Source organism: Babylonia areolata, chromosome 8, assembly GCF_041734735.1.
Source record: "Babylonia areolata isolate BAREFJ2019XMU chromosome 8, ASM4173473v1, whole genome shotgun sequence".
NCBI lineage: Eukaryota > Metazoa > Mollusca > Gastropoda > Neogastropoda > Buccinidae > Babylonia > Babylonia areolata.
In genome coordinates this window covers 30,728,615-30,745,161 of record NC_134883.1, presented here as the reverse complement: position 1 = coordinate 30,745,161, position 16,547 = coordinate 30,728,615, and the positions used below count along the sequence as shown (strand labels likewise).

At 41.1% G+C, this 16,547-nt stretch overlaps 1 protein-coding gene across 1 annotated transcript in view; it reads left to right on the top strand.

The window, feature by feature from the left end:
• Positions 1-8,775, top strand: part of LOC143285268 (PR domain zinc finger protein 14-like) — an 85,355-nt gene extending 76,580 nt beyond the window's left edge. Inside the window, exons 4-11 of the mRNA XM_076592526.1 lie at positions 1,909-2,019; positions 3,430-3,590; positions 4,592-4,708; positions 5,661-5,811; positions 6,812-6,941; positions 7,564-7,690; positions 8,315-8,425; positions 8,614-8,775. Of these exons, the coding sequence (XP_076448641.1) occupies positions 1,909-2,019; positions 3,430-3,590; positions 4,592-4,708; positions 5,661-5,811; positions 6,812-6,941; positions 7,564-7,690; positions 8,315-8,425; positions 8,614-8,775 (1,070 nt within the window). The remainder of the gene's footprint in view (positions 1-1,908; positions 2,020-3,429; positions 3,591-4,591; positions 4,709-5,660; positions 5,812-6,811; positions 6,942-7,563; positions 7,691-8,314; positions 8,426-8,613) is intronic.
• Positions 8,776-16,547: the final 7,772 nt, after the last annotated feature.

Here is a 16,547-nt window from a genome sequence, read left to right as displayed (position 1 = left end):
TCATTCGTTTCCTGTGTCATTCAATCAGATTTCAGACGCACACACATACATACTCAGACAGACATGTAACATTTTACGTGTATGACCGTTTTTTTTGTTTTTTTTATTTACCCCGCCATGTAGGCAGCCATACTCCGTTTTCGGGTGTGTGCATGCTGGGTATATTATTGTTTCCATAACCCACCGAACTCTGACATGGATTACAGGATCTTTAACGTGCGTATTTGATCTCCTGCGTGCGCATACACACGAAGGGGGTTCAGGCACTAGCCGGTCTGCACATATGTTGACCTGGGAGATCGGGAAAAAATCTCCACCCTTTACCCACCAGGTGCACCGAGATTCGAACGCAGGACCCTCAGATTGAAAGTCCAGCGCTTTAACCATTCGGCTATTGTTAGAGTGAACTGTTGTTATAGTACACTATAAACATAAAATCAACGATGTCAAATAAACCTTCAAAAGACGGGGGGAAAAAGTCAAGAAAAGGGAAGAAAAACATTAACGACGCCAGTTTGCATGATAGATGTATCTACCAAGGTCATGGAGGCGATGCCCATCTTGCATCAAACGCTGAAACCCAGTCATCGAAGTATAAAGCGAGAGAGAAAGAGACAGCGAGACAGAGACACACAGAGAGAGAGAGGAGGGGATGGAGCTAGAGACTGAGGGTGGGGTGGGGTGTGAGTTAGGGGGGTGGGGGTGCGGGGTGTTTGGGTGTGAGGGGTGGCTGAATATTGGCAAGCTGGGAGGCCGTATATAATAGTAGCAGTAGCACGGCCGGCCGGGCGGGCTGTGGCGGTGGTCTGGGTCTGGCCTTAACGTGCCATGGGAAAGAAGACACACAGGCAACAACTTGTTGACCCTTCTCTCCATGAGGCGTCGTGTTTGCCCGCCGCATCAGACACAAGACAACAAGACACGGCCCGTGGTCTGGGGGTGGTCTCTGTCTGTGTGCCAAGGGATCAAGGGCTTGAGAAAAAAAGAAGAAAAAAAAGAAGAAGAGGTGGAAGCTTGAGAAGAAGAAAAAAAAAGAATTAGAAGAAGAAGAGGAAGCGGAAGGAGAAGAAGAAGAAGAAGAAGGAGGAGGAGGAGGAGGAGAGTAGGACGGGGAGGAGGAGGAAGAGAAGAAGAAGAAGAAGGAGGAGGAGGAGGAGGAGAGTAGGAGAAGAAGAGTCGGACGGGGAGGAAGAGGAAGAGGAGGAGGAGGAGGAGGAGAATCAATCCCCGCCCATCCCCTAGTGACATTCGTTAATGTCAGCAATAACAACAACAGTTACAACGACAACAGTGATGATGGTAATAGTATCAAGAAAAGGAGGAGGAAGAGAAGAAGACGAAGGAGGAGGAGGAGGAGGAGGAGAAGAATGAAGAGGAGGAGGAGGGAGAAAGAGTGTGTATGGGTTAGGAAATCCCCGCCCGTCCCCTTATGACATTAATTATAATGACAGCAACAACAATTACAACAAGGGTAATGATGATAATTGTATGAAGAAAAAGGAGGAGAGGGAGGAGAAGAAAAAGAGGAGGAGGCAAGGCAAAAAGTTGATTTCTTGTGCCCCCTGGGGTCATCGAAACGTTACATACATGCATATCTTACATATACCATACAAGCAAGAGTGATGTCATAAGAACTAAGAGAAAAAACAAACAAAAAACCAATAAGCACAGACAATACACATTAACAATTAATCCATCCTCGTTCATTAACAACAGACGTAACTTTACCAAATGAAACTACAAATAGAAGAAACAAGTGCTTTTAGGATGGGGATGATGATGATGATGATGATAATGATGATGATGATCGTTTTTGTTGTTATTCATCTTCTTCTTCTCATCATTGATATGATAAGAAGAAGAGGGTATGATGATGATGATGATGATGATGATTGTTGCTTTTACCAGGTATTGACAAGATCCTGTCAGCTGCACAGTCCTCACCAGGAAGTGCGTCATCAACCTCAACAAAGACGTCACCACATGTGTTGGACACGTCATCACTGGAACTGCCGGAAGGTCAGTCGACATGACCTTTTGACGACAAAGTCTTGTTTTGGGACTGTGTGTGTGTGTGTGTGTGTGTGTGTGTGTGTGTGTGTGTCGGAAGGGGTGAAGGTAATGGGGTGGCGGCCATATATGTATACGTGCAAGTGTGTGTGTTTTTGTGGTTTTTTTCACGGTTGCGCAAAGCTAACTTTCTTGAGGGGTGGGTGGGTGGGGGGTGTTAAAAACTTGTTCCCGCTTCCGGCGTCATCTCCCTCAGATTTCAAGCGGTCATGTAATAGAATAGTTTTATGTTCTGATTGTGTAGCCTGTCCCAGAGAGAGAGAGAGAGAGAGAGAGAGAGAGAGACGAAACGAAACGAAAGTTCATTCAATAAGACCATGGCCCCATTTGAAGGAGCGATTACATATTTTGTATGAACAGATTTGCATAGGGTATAATCTTACAGCATGTATGTTCAATAAAAGCTCTGTTCTGTTTAACCAATCATGAAACTCCGTCGTTTTAATGACTTACAGATAGTGAGTGGAGAGAGTGAGTGGAGAGAGTGAGAAGGAGAGGGAGGGAGAGAGAGAGAGAGAGAGAGAGAGCGAGCTCGTGCAAATTAGTGACGGAAAACAAGTGCAGGTAACAAACGAACAACCCTTTCGTCATTTAAAATTAACATTACAAAGACGAAAAAAGAAGAAAAAGAAGAAGAAGAAGAAGGAAAAAAAAGAAAGAAAAACAGAAGAGGAAATTATAGAAATTTTAAAAGACAGCAATTTGGAGGCCATCTGAATTCTCTATGAGGGAGAGAGCCCAACTATATGATTGCAGTTCGCATGACTGTGGACTCCTCTGATATATATATGATATCACCATTGGCAGTGAACCATCATTCCGTATGACAAGCGATCCAGAGATACCAATACAAAGCCTACTGATATATATATATAAATACAAATATACATAATATATATATATATATTATGTATATTTGTATTTGTATTTCTTTTTATTACAACAGATTTCTCTGTGTGAAATTTGGGCTGCTCTCCCCAGGGAAAGCGCGTCGCTACACTACAGCGCTACCAATTTTTTGGGTATTTTTTCCTGCGTGCAGTTTTATTTGTTTTTCCTCTCGAAATGAATTTTTCTACAGAATTTTGCCAGCAGCAACCCCTTTGTTGCCGTGGGTTCTTTTACGTGCGCTAAGTGCATGCTGCACACGGGACCTCGGTTTTTCGTCTCATCGGAATGACTAGCGTCCAAACCACCACTCAAGATCTAATAGAGGGGGAGAAAATATCGGCGGCTGAGCCGTGGTTGGAACAAGCGCGCTCAGATTCTCTCGCTTCCAAGGCTGACGCGTTACATCTAGGCCATCACTCCAATCCACATGTAATCTGTTTTAAAAATTATTTTTTTGTTTTGTTGAAGGAATCGCCATAGTGCAGACGACCCTGGCAGGGACTGTGCACTTCGGGGTGTTCTGCACCAAAACCGTCATCGCCCGGGGGTCCAGGTTCGGGCCTTTCAAAGGGCGCATCATCCACACCAGCGAAATCAAGACCAACGACGACAACTCTTGCATGTGGGAGGTGAGGAGCTGAGTGTATCTCTTCTGATGTGTACAGAGAGACTGTGTGTGTGTGTGTGTGTGTGTGTGTGTGTGTGTGTGTGTGTGTGTGTGTGTTCTAAGGTGGGGGAAGGAACGTCGGTTTAATTTTTTTGATTTTTTAAAAGTTTTTTTTTTTTTTTTTTTTGGGGGGGGGGGGGGGGGTGTCTTTTTATATTCAAACAGGAAGTGACCTCTCTGTTTACACTGAGAGATTTTGAGGATTATGTCTGTCAATTTGTTTGTTTGTGTGTCTATCTGTTTATAGGGTGTGGTCTGTTCAAGGTCTTCATTGTTGATTATGCTGTGGTGGGTGTTCAGAACAACAAAAAACAAAGCTACATCTGTTCATACGCGACAAGTGTACTCGAGCATGTGTAAATAATAATGATACTAATACTGATGATAATGATAACAAGACTGATAATAATGAAAACATTAACAATAATGTTAATGATAATAATAATAATAATAATAATAATAAGAAGAAGAAGAAGAAGAAATATTTCTGTCTTTTCTTTCTATAAATCTATTTACTTGCCTATCTGTCGGTCTGTCTGCCTGTGTTTTATTAAATTTTGTTTCATGCATTCTACTACTATTTCTTTATTTTCTCCTTTCCATAACTCATTTCATTCTTTCTTTCTCTTTTCTGTTCAGTCTTCCATCCTTTATGTTTTCATCGACTCATTCATTGTATCTTATGTGAAGTGTTATCACTCTCAGACTAGGAGGCAAGATTACACCGGCTCTTAGTGTAGGGGAGCTAGTTGACCTTTAGGATCCATCCCAAGGCCGACTGTCCTAACAAGTCTCTTAGATGTCTCAGCTGATGAAAATCGGCCAATATACTCTCCTCTAAAAAACAACAAACCCCCCCCAAACCCCTCAAAGTCAAGCCCAGATAGACGGAAGCAGTTGCCTCCTCTGCTGTCCTGATTGTCATAGTCGGACACGACTGACTTTCATACATTGTGTCCACAGATCTTCCAGGACGGCAAACTGAGTCACTTCATAGACGGCAGAGGTTCTGCAGGCAACTGGATGTCCCACATCAAGTGCGCCAGATATGCTCAGGAGCAGAACCTCATCGCAGTTCAGGTATGCATACCAATGAAAAGAAAAAAAAAAGATGCTGAGTGTTGTAATTATTATGATGATCAGTACAATGCAATTCAGTGCAATACAATGCAACACAACACAGTTCGTTTCAACACAGCACAGTGCAATTCAGTCCAATGCAGTGTAATACAGAGACATTTATTATGACACAAAGCAGTACAGCACAGCACAGCACAGCACATCACAGCACAGCACAGCACAGCACAGCACAGCACAGCACAGCACAGCACAGCACAACGCAACACGGTTCACCACCACATCTACTAATGGTAATATCGTTTCAAACATAACAAGAGAGGCAAGGACTTCAAGACTCACTTGTGATAAATTAAGTCCCCTAGCATTAATTACAGAGTAATTTCCCTTTTTTTTACTATCTGCACCAAAACGTTTGCAAAATAAATAAAAATTCCATGCTTAGCAAAAGAAGTTCCTGTTTGAACAAAAAATGATAATAATGACTGCTCTTGTTGTTGTGTCAGAATAAGAGGTCAAAGTGCCAAGTGTAGAGAATACAAAAAATATAAATATAACAGTAAATGCAGTTTGCATATAATTAGGCTTCTTTTTTATTTTTTTGTGCCCATCCCAGAGGTGCAATATTGTTTCAAACAAGATGATTGGAAAGAACTGAATTTTTCCTTTTTTATGCCTAATTTGGTGTCAACTGACAAAGTATTTGCAGAGAAAATGTCAATGTTAAAGTTTACCACGGACACACAGACACAGACACACACACACACACACACACAGAGACAACCGAACACCGGGTTAAAACATAGACTCACTTTGTTTACACAAGTGAGTCAAAAATAGGTTCCTGAATGTAGGTTGCTAACTCCTTACAGAATCCGGACGACAAGATAAATTAAATTAATGTGGTTGTTCATTGATTGTCGACCTCCCCCCCTCCCCCTCCCTACCCACATAGGCTGATGGCGCCATATGGTACGAGGCTTGCAAGGACATTCCTCAGGGCACGGAGCTGCTGGTGTGGTACGGGGACTGCTACCTGCAGTTCATGGGGGTGCCCGTGGCCCTCAAGGAGATGGCCGATGGAGGAGCACAGGAAGAGGCGGACAGTGAGTAGTAGTGGTCTTTTTCACTGTGTTGGTACCGTACCGTACCTATCTCTCTCTCTGTGCGTGCGTGTGCGTGTGTGTGCGTGCGTGCGTGCGTGCGTGTGTGTGTGTGTGTGTGTGTAATTGAGAGAGAGAGAGGGAGTGTGTGTGTATGTGTGTGTATCTGTCTATCTACCTATGTATCTAACTGTCTGTATCTCTCTCTCTCCCTCCCTCCCTCTCTCTCTCTCTCTCTCTTGTATATGGGCAGTATATCTTAGTTTTATTTTGTTTGATATGTGAGCGAATAATTTCGTTTTGACCAAATCAAGACAGTCTGAAGATTCATGTGGATTACATGCTTGAAATATCATTTTTTTTCAGTCTTGTGTATCACTCTCTCTTTTTAATATTTTTAAAACCAATCATTAAGGCATGTATTGCCCAGGTAGTTGTCTAAAGAAATGATTGAACGAATGGATAAATAAATATAATACATATATAAACAAACAAACAAAAAATATCAGAAAAACACATTGCTGATATGACATCATTTTATTTAAAAATTACATCTTGGACACTGAGCTTTTGAACAGAACCTTTAAAAATGTTTAGTTGGTTAGTTTGGTTTTTGCTTTCGTTGTCTATTAGTAAAGTCTGTCAATATGTTATATCTTCATAGATGAAATCTTACTGGTCGTATTTTCATTTAAAACATATTTCAACACGGAAGTAGCTTCCTAGAAAGGCCATAGATTGCTGGAATTGAGTTAAATGGAACTAAAGAAGAAAAAAAAGATAAATAAATAAATTAATAAAAGAAAAGTTATAGCTGTGGTCCAAAACGAGCGAAAGTTTAATCAATGCATGGTTTTGTTTCTTTTTGTGCTCCCCCACCCACCAACCACCCATGACCCCACCACCCATCACCCCACCACCAACACCCACTCTCAACCCTCCAACCCCCACCTCCATCTTCCTCACCCTCATACCCACCCCTCACCCCTCACCCCGGCACCAGCCAGCGAGGGGTTTCAGTGCGAGAGGTGCGGCAAGGTGTTCGCCTACAAGTACTACCGGGACAAGCACCTCAAGTACACCCGCTGCGTGGACCAAGGGGACAGGAAGTACCCCTGCACCCTCTGCACCCGGTCAGTACTAGTGTACTGCAGTGCAGTGCGTGCGTCGTTGTTGTTGTTTTGTTGTTTTTTTTTGTTTTTTTTAGTGTGTGTGTGTGTGTGTGTGTGTGTGTGTGTGTGTGTGTGTGTCGGTGGGTGGGTGGTTGGGTGTTATTTGGTTGGGGATCGGATGTATGTGTGTGTGAGGGGGCAGAGGGTGGATGAGGACTGCGCGTGCGTGTGGGTGGGTGGGGATTGCGGATGGGTGTGTGTGTGTGTGTGTGTGTGTGAATGTGTGTGTGTGTGTGTGTGTGTGTGAGAGAGAGAGAGAGAGAGAGAGAGAGAGAGAGAGTGTGTGTGTGTGGCTGTGGCTGTGGAAGTCGTGTGTGGGTTTGGAGAGAGGTTAATGAATCATAAAATAATACGAAAGGAAAGTAAAAACAACAAACAAGTAAACAAAATACAAACACAAATAGGCAATGGAGAAAAGGAAGAAGTAGTAGTAGTAGTAGTAGTAATTAATAATATTTTTGTTATCATGATTATGATGATTATTATTACTATTATCATACCTTTATACTTGGCTGGCCTGCTGGCTGCATGATTCCATTCCACAAGAAGTGCATGGTTCCTACCTACGCCTTTGGCATTGCAGGTCCTTCGAGAAGCGGGACCGGTTGCGCATCCACATTTTGCACGTGCACGAGAAGCATCGGCCACACAAGTGCATGGTGTGCGGCAAGTCCTTCAGCCAGTCCTCCAGCCTCAACAAACACATGCGGGTATGTTGTCGGTTGTCGGGGCTAGCTGGGCTGGTGGCCCTTGGGGGCTTTTTGGGTATCTATGGATCTATCTCTGTTTGTGTGTCTACCTGGCTCTTCTGCCTGAGTGAGTCTGTATCACTGTGTGTGTGTGTGTGTGTGTGTGTGTGTGTGTGTGTGTGTGTGTGTGTGTGTGTGTGTGTCTCTGTATTTGACTGTCTGTCAGCCCGAGTCTCTCTCTGCTCTGTGTGTTCTGAGTGAGTGGTATGTATGTATGTATGTATGTAGTCGTCTCGTAGCAGTAGTAGTAGTAGTAATAATAATGATGACGATGATAATAATAATAATAATAATAATAACAATATGGTAATAATGATAATAATGATGATAAATATCATTATCATTATTATTATTATTATTGTTATTATTATTATTCTTTCTTCCTCTTCTCCTTCTTCTTCTTGTCAATGTTAGCAGCAGCAGCAGCAGCAGCAGCAGCAGCAGTAGTAGTAGTAGTAGTAATGATGATGATGATGATGATGATAGTAATCCTTCTTCCTCTTGTCATTGCTAATGCTGTTGTTGTTATTGCCATCATCATAATCATCACCATGACCGTCATCACCACAATCATTATCTTCACAGGTGCACAGCGGGGAGCGGCCCTACAAATGTGTGTACTGCAACAAGGCTTTCACCGCTTCAAGCATCCTGCGAACCCACATCAGACAGCATTCCGGAGAGAAACCTTTCAAGGTGAGCACGGTCAGAATGATTATGATCCGGCCTGCTCTGGTGCCTGTAGTGCCCAGTATGGAACGTAGACAAGATTCTAGGGGGTGCGGGGTGGGGTGGGGTGGGGAGGACATAAATAGACTGGAGTGTGTGTATGTGATTTCTATCATTTATTTATTTATCTATTTATTTGTTCTTTTTTTTTCCAGTGCAAGCACTGCGGGAAAGCCTTCGCCTCCCACGCGGCCCACGACAGTCACGTGAGGCGGACCCACGCCAAAGAGAGGCCCTGCACGTGCAGCGTGTGCGGCAAAACCTTCTCCCAGTCCTTCGAACTCAAGTTGCACATGAACTCGCACATGTCCCAGTAGCGACCCATTCCATCAACGCGACCGGGACGGACTGATTCGCACCCCGAACTTACACCGCCACAAAAAACAACCACAAAAAAACAAACAAAACAAAACAAAAAAAAAGTCCCCAGGTTCAATAGCAAGTCGCCAGTCCTCTGTCCGTATCCCAAAGGCACTTGAATTTCCACCAGGGAAGTCGGTCATCCATGCATTATCCTCAAGGGCATGTAAACAGTCAGTGAAGTCAGTGATCCATGTCCTTAAGGGCATGTAAAGGGCTCACGAACTTGGTGATCCATATCCCAAAATGCAATGTAAACACTCACGGAATTCAGTGATCTGTATCCTATAGGTATGTAAAGCATTCGCGAAAGTTGTTTATCCATATTATTATTATTATTCGCAAGGGCATGAAAACACTCATTGAAGTCAATGATCCATATCCTAAGGGCAAGAAATAACTCACAGAACATTGGTGATCCGTAACCTAATGGCTTGTGAACACTCACGGAATTCAGTGATCCGTATCCTAAGGGCATGTAAATACTCCATGATCCATATCCTTAGGGCAAGTAAACACGGAAATCAGTGAACTATTACTCAGGGGCAAGTAAACACTCACGGAAATCAGTGATCCATTACTCAAGGGCATGTAAACACTCACGGGAATAAGTGATCCATAACTTAAGGGCATGTAAACACTCACGGAAGTCAGTGATCCATTAGGGTGTGTAAACACTCACGGAATTCAGTGATCTATAACTTAAGGGTATGTAAACCCTTTCACTTGAGTCAATGATTCAAATCCCCACAAAAGCACTTGAATCCTCACGGAAGTCAGTGATGCGTATCCCAAATACTTGTAAGCACCCACTGAAATCAGTGACCCACATCCCTAATGCTTGTAAACACTCACGAAAAGCAGTGATCCAAATCATACGGGCATGTAAACACTCACGGAAGTCAGTGATCCGTTTCCCAAATTATTTCAAACACTCACGGAAGTCAGTGATTCATATCCGAAGGGCATGTAAACACTTGCGGAATTCAGTGAACTATGTCCTAAAATGAGCGTGAATCTCTACAGCAGACAGTGATCCCCCCCCCCCCTGCCCCCTCCCCACCAAAACTGACTGACTAAGTAAATGAATGAATTTGATGACAAGTAAATCAATTGATTAGTTAATAAATCGATTTATTGATTAATCAGTTGATTAGTAAATAATGAAATCCAACAGTAATTACTGGTTGATATTCTATGATTTTATGGATATCAGCAAGAGACAGTTATCTGTGTCCCGAATGCGTGTGAATTTCGGGAGTCAGTGACCAGAAGTACAATCTCGAAATGAATGCTCGTGGGTTTTCAGCTGGGATGCAGTGGTCCAAGTGACAAACTGCACGTGAGTTTGCACGCCGTCCCAAGTTTTGTTGAGTCGTCGTCAGCATCTGAAGCTGCCCATGAAACGCTGAACGTGTTTTGGAGCAGACCCACGCGTGGACGTAGAACTGCGTTTGTATTTATGTACCAGTGGTTCTCCCTTTGATGATTTCTTTCGTGCATGCGAATCCACAAAAACAAAACAAAACAAAACAAAAAACAAAGGAAAACAAAAAACCCCCCCCAAAAAAAACCCCACACAAAAACACAGCATAATATAGTGTTCGCTAAAGCAAAATCAGTAATTAAGGTAATTAAACATACACACACACACACACACACATCACACATCACACACACACACGCGCGCGCGCGCGCGCCCACAAAACAACACCAAAACCAAAACAAAAAACAGACAAAAGAAACAACTATAACTGAGAAGTAGCTAACTGATAAATTGATCAGAAATCACGAATGATTCGAAAGTCATCTTTCACAGAATTGCGCCAGAGCAAGAAATACAAGAAGGGGTTGTGGGGTATCGATTTCAGAATTCAGGTAGATTCTTCTTCCGATGCTCAATTTTTTGTGTAATATGACCGTGGACAACAGAAAATATATAAACATCAGGATGGAAATGCATTTGAAACACTGACTTAATTAAAACGGTCTCTTTCTGACGACAATACATTTACACCAAAGTTCCTCAAATAATTATAGTGGCAAGAGCACGTTCTTCAGAATACTGTAACTCGGGACACTGATATCTGATTTGAAATTGTTTCCACTGTTATGGTGTTTAAAGCATTTAAAAGATTTTGTTTTAATTGGAAAACGGCCAAAAAATGCAATCAGTCTGATTTTCTTTTTGATGCCATCCACGACATCCAGTATTCCGATTAGAGTTCGTGCACGGGGAACTGTTAGATATATGATTGGATAGCTCTTTTCTCCGATGTCGATCGAGGTAAAACTTTAACAAAGCACAGCAAAGAGCGCATTGAAAAGCTGACGAATAAAATCTATTCCCACAAAAGCTGTAACAGCATACATGATTTAAAAAAAAAAAAAATACAAATGCGAACGTGGTTATCTTATCGAACGAGTGCGGAAGGACAGAGCGGTCTTGATTTCATTTTAAATTGAACAGAAACAATTTCTCTGTGTCTTTGCTTGAGGAAATAGGTTAAGCTGACGAGAATGTGATCTTTTTTTTTAAAATAAAAAAAAAGAGAGAGAAGTTTTCTTGTTTATTCAACTGCTCGTTCTGACTCATTCTTTGTTTTAGTGGAATGCTGCAGTGAAAGTCATTCTAGTTGAGATTGATAATGGGATAATCATCATGATCATTCTTTGTTGTTGTTGTTGTTTATTTAACTGATGGTTCTGACTCCTTTTTGTTGTTGTTGTTGATGAAATACTGCAGTGAAAGCCATTCTAGATGAGATTGATAATGGGGAAAATCGTTATAATCCGTTGTTTTATTTGAATGATTGTCCTGAGTCTTTTGTTTTAGTTTTAGAAGAATGCTGCAGTGAAAGCCGTTCTGGGTGAGGCTGATGATGGGATAATCATCACGATCCTTTTTTCTTTTTTTTCTATATACTTAAGTTTTTTCTTTTTTTTTCTTTTTTTTTTAAAGAAATAAAATTCTGCAGTGAAAGCCATTCTAGCTGAGATTGATAATGGAATATTAATCAGGATCCTTGTTTATATATATATATATATATATATATATAATTGATGGTTCTGACTAATTTTGTTTTAGTGGAATGCTGCAGTGAAAACCATTATTGTTGAGATTGATAATGGGATGATCATCACGATCATTCTTCTTTTTTTTATATTTAAGTTCTGACTCTTAAAAAAAAAAAATGCTGCAGTGAAAGCCGTTCTTGATTACACTGATAATGGGATGATCATCACAACCCTTCTTTTGTTTTTAAACTGATGGTTTTGTTTTAGTAGAATGCTGCAGTGAAAGCCATTCTAGTTGAGGTTGATAATGGGATGGTCGTCATGATCCCTTTTCTTCTTTTATATTTAAGTTCTGACTCTGTTTTTTTAATAGAATGCTGCAGTGAAAGCCATTCTAGATGAGATTGATAATGGGATGATCATCTGTTTTTTTTTAATAGAATGCTGCAGTGAAAGCCATTCTAGATGAGATTGATAATGGGATGATCATCTGTTTTTTTTAATAGAATGCTGCAGTGAAAGCCATTCTAGATGAGATTGATAATGGGATGATCATCTGTTTTTTTAATAGAATGCTGCAGTGAAAGCCATTCTAGATGAGATTGATAATGGGATGATCATCTGGATTTTTTTTTGGATAGAATGCTGCAGTGAAAGCCATTCTAGATGAGATTGATAATGGGATGATCATCTGTTTTTTTTTAATAGAATGCTGCAGTGAAAGCCATTCTAGATGAGATTGATAATGGGATGATCATCTGTTTTTTTTGGATAGAATGCTGCAGTGAAAGCCATTCTAGATGAGATTGATAATGGGATGATCATCTGTTTTTTTTGGATAGAATGCTGCAGTGAAAGCCATTCTAGATGAGATTGATAATGGGATGATCATCACAATCCTTTTATTTTTTAACTGATAGTTCTGTCTATTTTTTTGTTTTGTTTTGTGTTAGTAGAATGCTGCAGTGAAAGCCGTCCGTTCTAGTTGACACTGATAATGGGATGCTCATCACGACGCTTCTTTATTTATTAAACAATTTATTTATTTATTGTTTTAGTTATAGTTCTGACTCGTTTTTCGTAGAAAGCTGCAGTGAAAGCAATTCTAGCTGAGGCTGATAATGGGTTCATCGTCACTATCGTACTTTTTGGTGTTGTTGTTTATCTAACTGATGATTCTCACTATTTAATTTTTTTATTATTTTTTAATTTTTATTGAAGATGAATGCTGCAGTGAAAGCCATTCTGCTTGTGGTTGACAGTGGGATAGCTATGACGATATTTCTTTTTCGTTCTTGTTTATGCAACTGATGGTATGACTCGTTTTTTTTGTTTTTAGTAGAATGCTGCAGTGAAAGCCATTCTAGTTGAAGTTGATAATGGTGTTGACATTTGAGATTTGTTACTATTATCATTGCATGATATTTATAAGTATATCTATGTTAAGAAACAGATTTATGGCGAACAGGGTACGTTTGAGTTCACAACACCAATGAGGTTTTGATGATCGATTAAGGAATAACTGTTCATACCGCCTTTTTGGTTTGTTTCTTTGTGCTATTTATTCATTTATGTCTGTTTTAAATAGAAAAGTAATAGAGGAGCAAGTGGTTAAACTGGCAAATGTATGACAAAAGGAAAAATGGAAAAAATGAGGATAGTTGTTTAAGAAGCAACTGGTAGTCACTTTGTGTGTGTGTGTGTGTGTGTGTGTGTGTGTGTGTGTGTGTGTGTGTGTGAGAGAGAGACGGACGGACAGACAGACAGACAGTCAGACAGAGACAGAGACAGAGACAGACAGACAGACACAGAATATATATATATATATATATATATATATATATATATATATATAATTATCTGCACTGTGTGTGTGTGTGTGTGTGTGTGTGTGTGTGTGTGTGCGCGCTTTTTGTTTTATTCGGTATTCGGTCCAATGTATATAACAGTGGACAGTTTGTCGTTTTTCGTTTGAAACGTACGCCCAGAAAATACAACAGGTATAGAAAACGAATGATGTTTTCACATGCCTGCCTGGTTGTCTCTCTCTGCGCTTCCTTTAATGCAGAGAAAAGAGAATGTACAGGAAAAAAGAAAAGAAAAAAAGAATCCATGCAAATACTGACTGCGTCTCATTAATGTTACTGGAAAATATAGTAAATTAATGACAGTTGTATATATAACGTTGCGTGTGTTTCAGCATATCTATAATAATAATAAGTGTGTTAAAATAGCTTTTGTTTTTGTTTGTTTGGGGAAAGTCACAGAATGTATAGGAATGTGCGAACATGTATGTGTGTGTGTGTGTGTGTGTGTGTGTGTGTTTGTGCGTGTGTGTGTGTCTGTGTGTGTGTGTGTGTGTGTGTTTAAAAAGTTGGCAAATTGTACAGCATTCCTGTTAACTGTCTCCTGACCAGCATGTTGGGTGTATGCCAAGGTCAGGCAGCTGCCCCCCTTTTCTTTTCATTCCCCCCCTCCTGTTCTTTAGCTAATGTAGAGTAGCATCTATGGATCAGCCCTCACTCACTGACCCCCCCCCCACCCCATCCCCTGTTTCTTTAACTTTCTTACCTTTATCAGTAAGCAGAAAACAATTAATGAGGTCACAGAAAATGAAATAGTTTTTTTTCCTATTTAAAAGAGAAAGTGTTCGTTTTTGATAATGATCATTTTAATCGATCGAAGGCGCAGGCAGATTCACAGTATTACTAACATAAAAACCAAAGAATATTCAACCCCAGAACTTAAAAATAAAGCTGATTTTACGACATATCCACCAACTCATGCATGGAGCCATAACCGGAATCCATATCCCTGAGAAGAAGTGTCGGCACATGCTTTATACAAGATTCTTGTTTTTGTTTTGTTGTCATGGAAAAGCACGGCGTTATTCTCTGTTTTTGAATCAAAACTGCAGACGAGAAATGAAAGAATCTTCGAGGAAAGAAAAGAAAATGAAATAAAGAAAATATAACTTTCACCCCACACCAACTGCCGTGAGGATTTGATAGCGTCGCGGATTGACGATTTGGATGACGCGGGTTAGAGACCCCATCAAAGGTGAAATTTTTCGGCCCGTGGCCGGCTCCTACCCAGAGCTGAGTAAGGTGTGCAATAGACTCAAATTAGAAGACTGGGACCCACACAGTCGAGGGTGAAGGTTATCCACTTCATTCACGGATACCTCTTTGGAGATGTTGCTCAAATTTCTTGAACTATAACACTACAGGTGTTCATATATGATATCTGTCGGGGTCAGGTTGACGCCGGGGATATAGCCGAAAAGGGAAACGCAGAGCACAGTCTTGTTTTGTAGTCCCAAACATATGAGTAGACTTCCATGGCACCATCTTCATCGTTTTCATCGTCGTCCAACATCACAGCCGCGCTCGCGAGCAGCCCATCGCGAAGTTTCCCCTTGCTATACAAAGCTGGGTAGAAGAGAGAGTATTGCAAATACTCATATGTGTAAGCCATTGCACAATAGTGCAAAAATTCTAATTTTATGTCGTTACACTTTAAAAATTTTTTTTCAATTATAGGGCAAGGATAAGAACAAGCAAAAAAAAAAAAAAAGAAAAAGAAAAAAAAAGAGAATAAAACCACGACAGATTTGCATTCCTCTCCTGTCTCTCTCTCTCTGTGTCTCTCTGTCTCTCTCTCTCTCTACCCCCCCCCCCTCTCTCTCTCTTTCCCCCTCCCCCCATTATCTTTCTCAGTATATTCTCCGGCTGCTTGGTTTTGTATATTTTCAGTTTTCGTTTTAAGCATTTCGATTCAGCATTTACCAGAACAATGACAGTTTGAGAGTACCAGTTGACATTGTGTAAGAAATGTAACGTGTTATAAATGATGTTTGAAAAGGTAATCAAAATAAACCGGCTGTGATACCTTATGGAAACATGTTAGTGTGTGTGTGTGTGTGTGTGTGCGCGTGTGTGTGTGCGTGTGTGCATGCGTGCGTGCGTGCATGCGCGCGCGCGCGTGTGTGTATGTGTACAACAAAGCGAGTACACCCTCTGAAACATTCCCATGAACTATGATTGTAAATAAAGCCACAATATCTGAGCTATTCAGTGAAGAAACAAACCACAAAACAAATAGAAAAAAACAAAAAAAACAAAAAACAAAAAAACAAACAAACAAACAAACAAAGCAGCCCTAACCCGAATGTCGCTGTGTTTCTACACACACACACAATCTCTCTCTCTCTCTCTCTCTCTCTCTCTCTCTCTCTATATATATATATATATATTTATGTGTGTGTGTGTGTGTGTGTGTGTGTGTGTCGCTCAGTGTCACTGATACACAGAGAACAAGAAACAGGTGCGCAAAAAATAGACAGGAGGGCTGAGGTAAAAGAGCCAAAATATCCCTTACACACACAGACACGCACACACATACGCACGCGCGCGCACACAAACACACACACACACACACTCAAATACACTCAAACACACACACTCACACACACACTCACAACCACACACGCACACACACACACAGAGACTTATACTTACATACACACACACACACACACACACACACACACAGAGACTCTCTCTCTCTTTCTCTCTCTCACACACGCACGCACACACTCACTCACACATACACACACACACACACACACACACAAAAGAACGGGAGCGGCGGAGAGAGTGCATCATGGGTGGGCCATAACACCCTCAGAAGACCAACAACACCTGGCGAA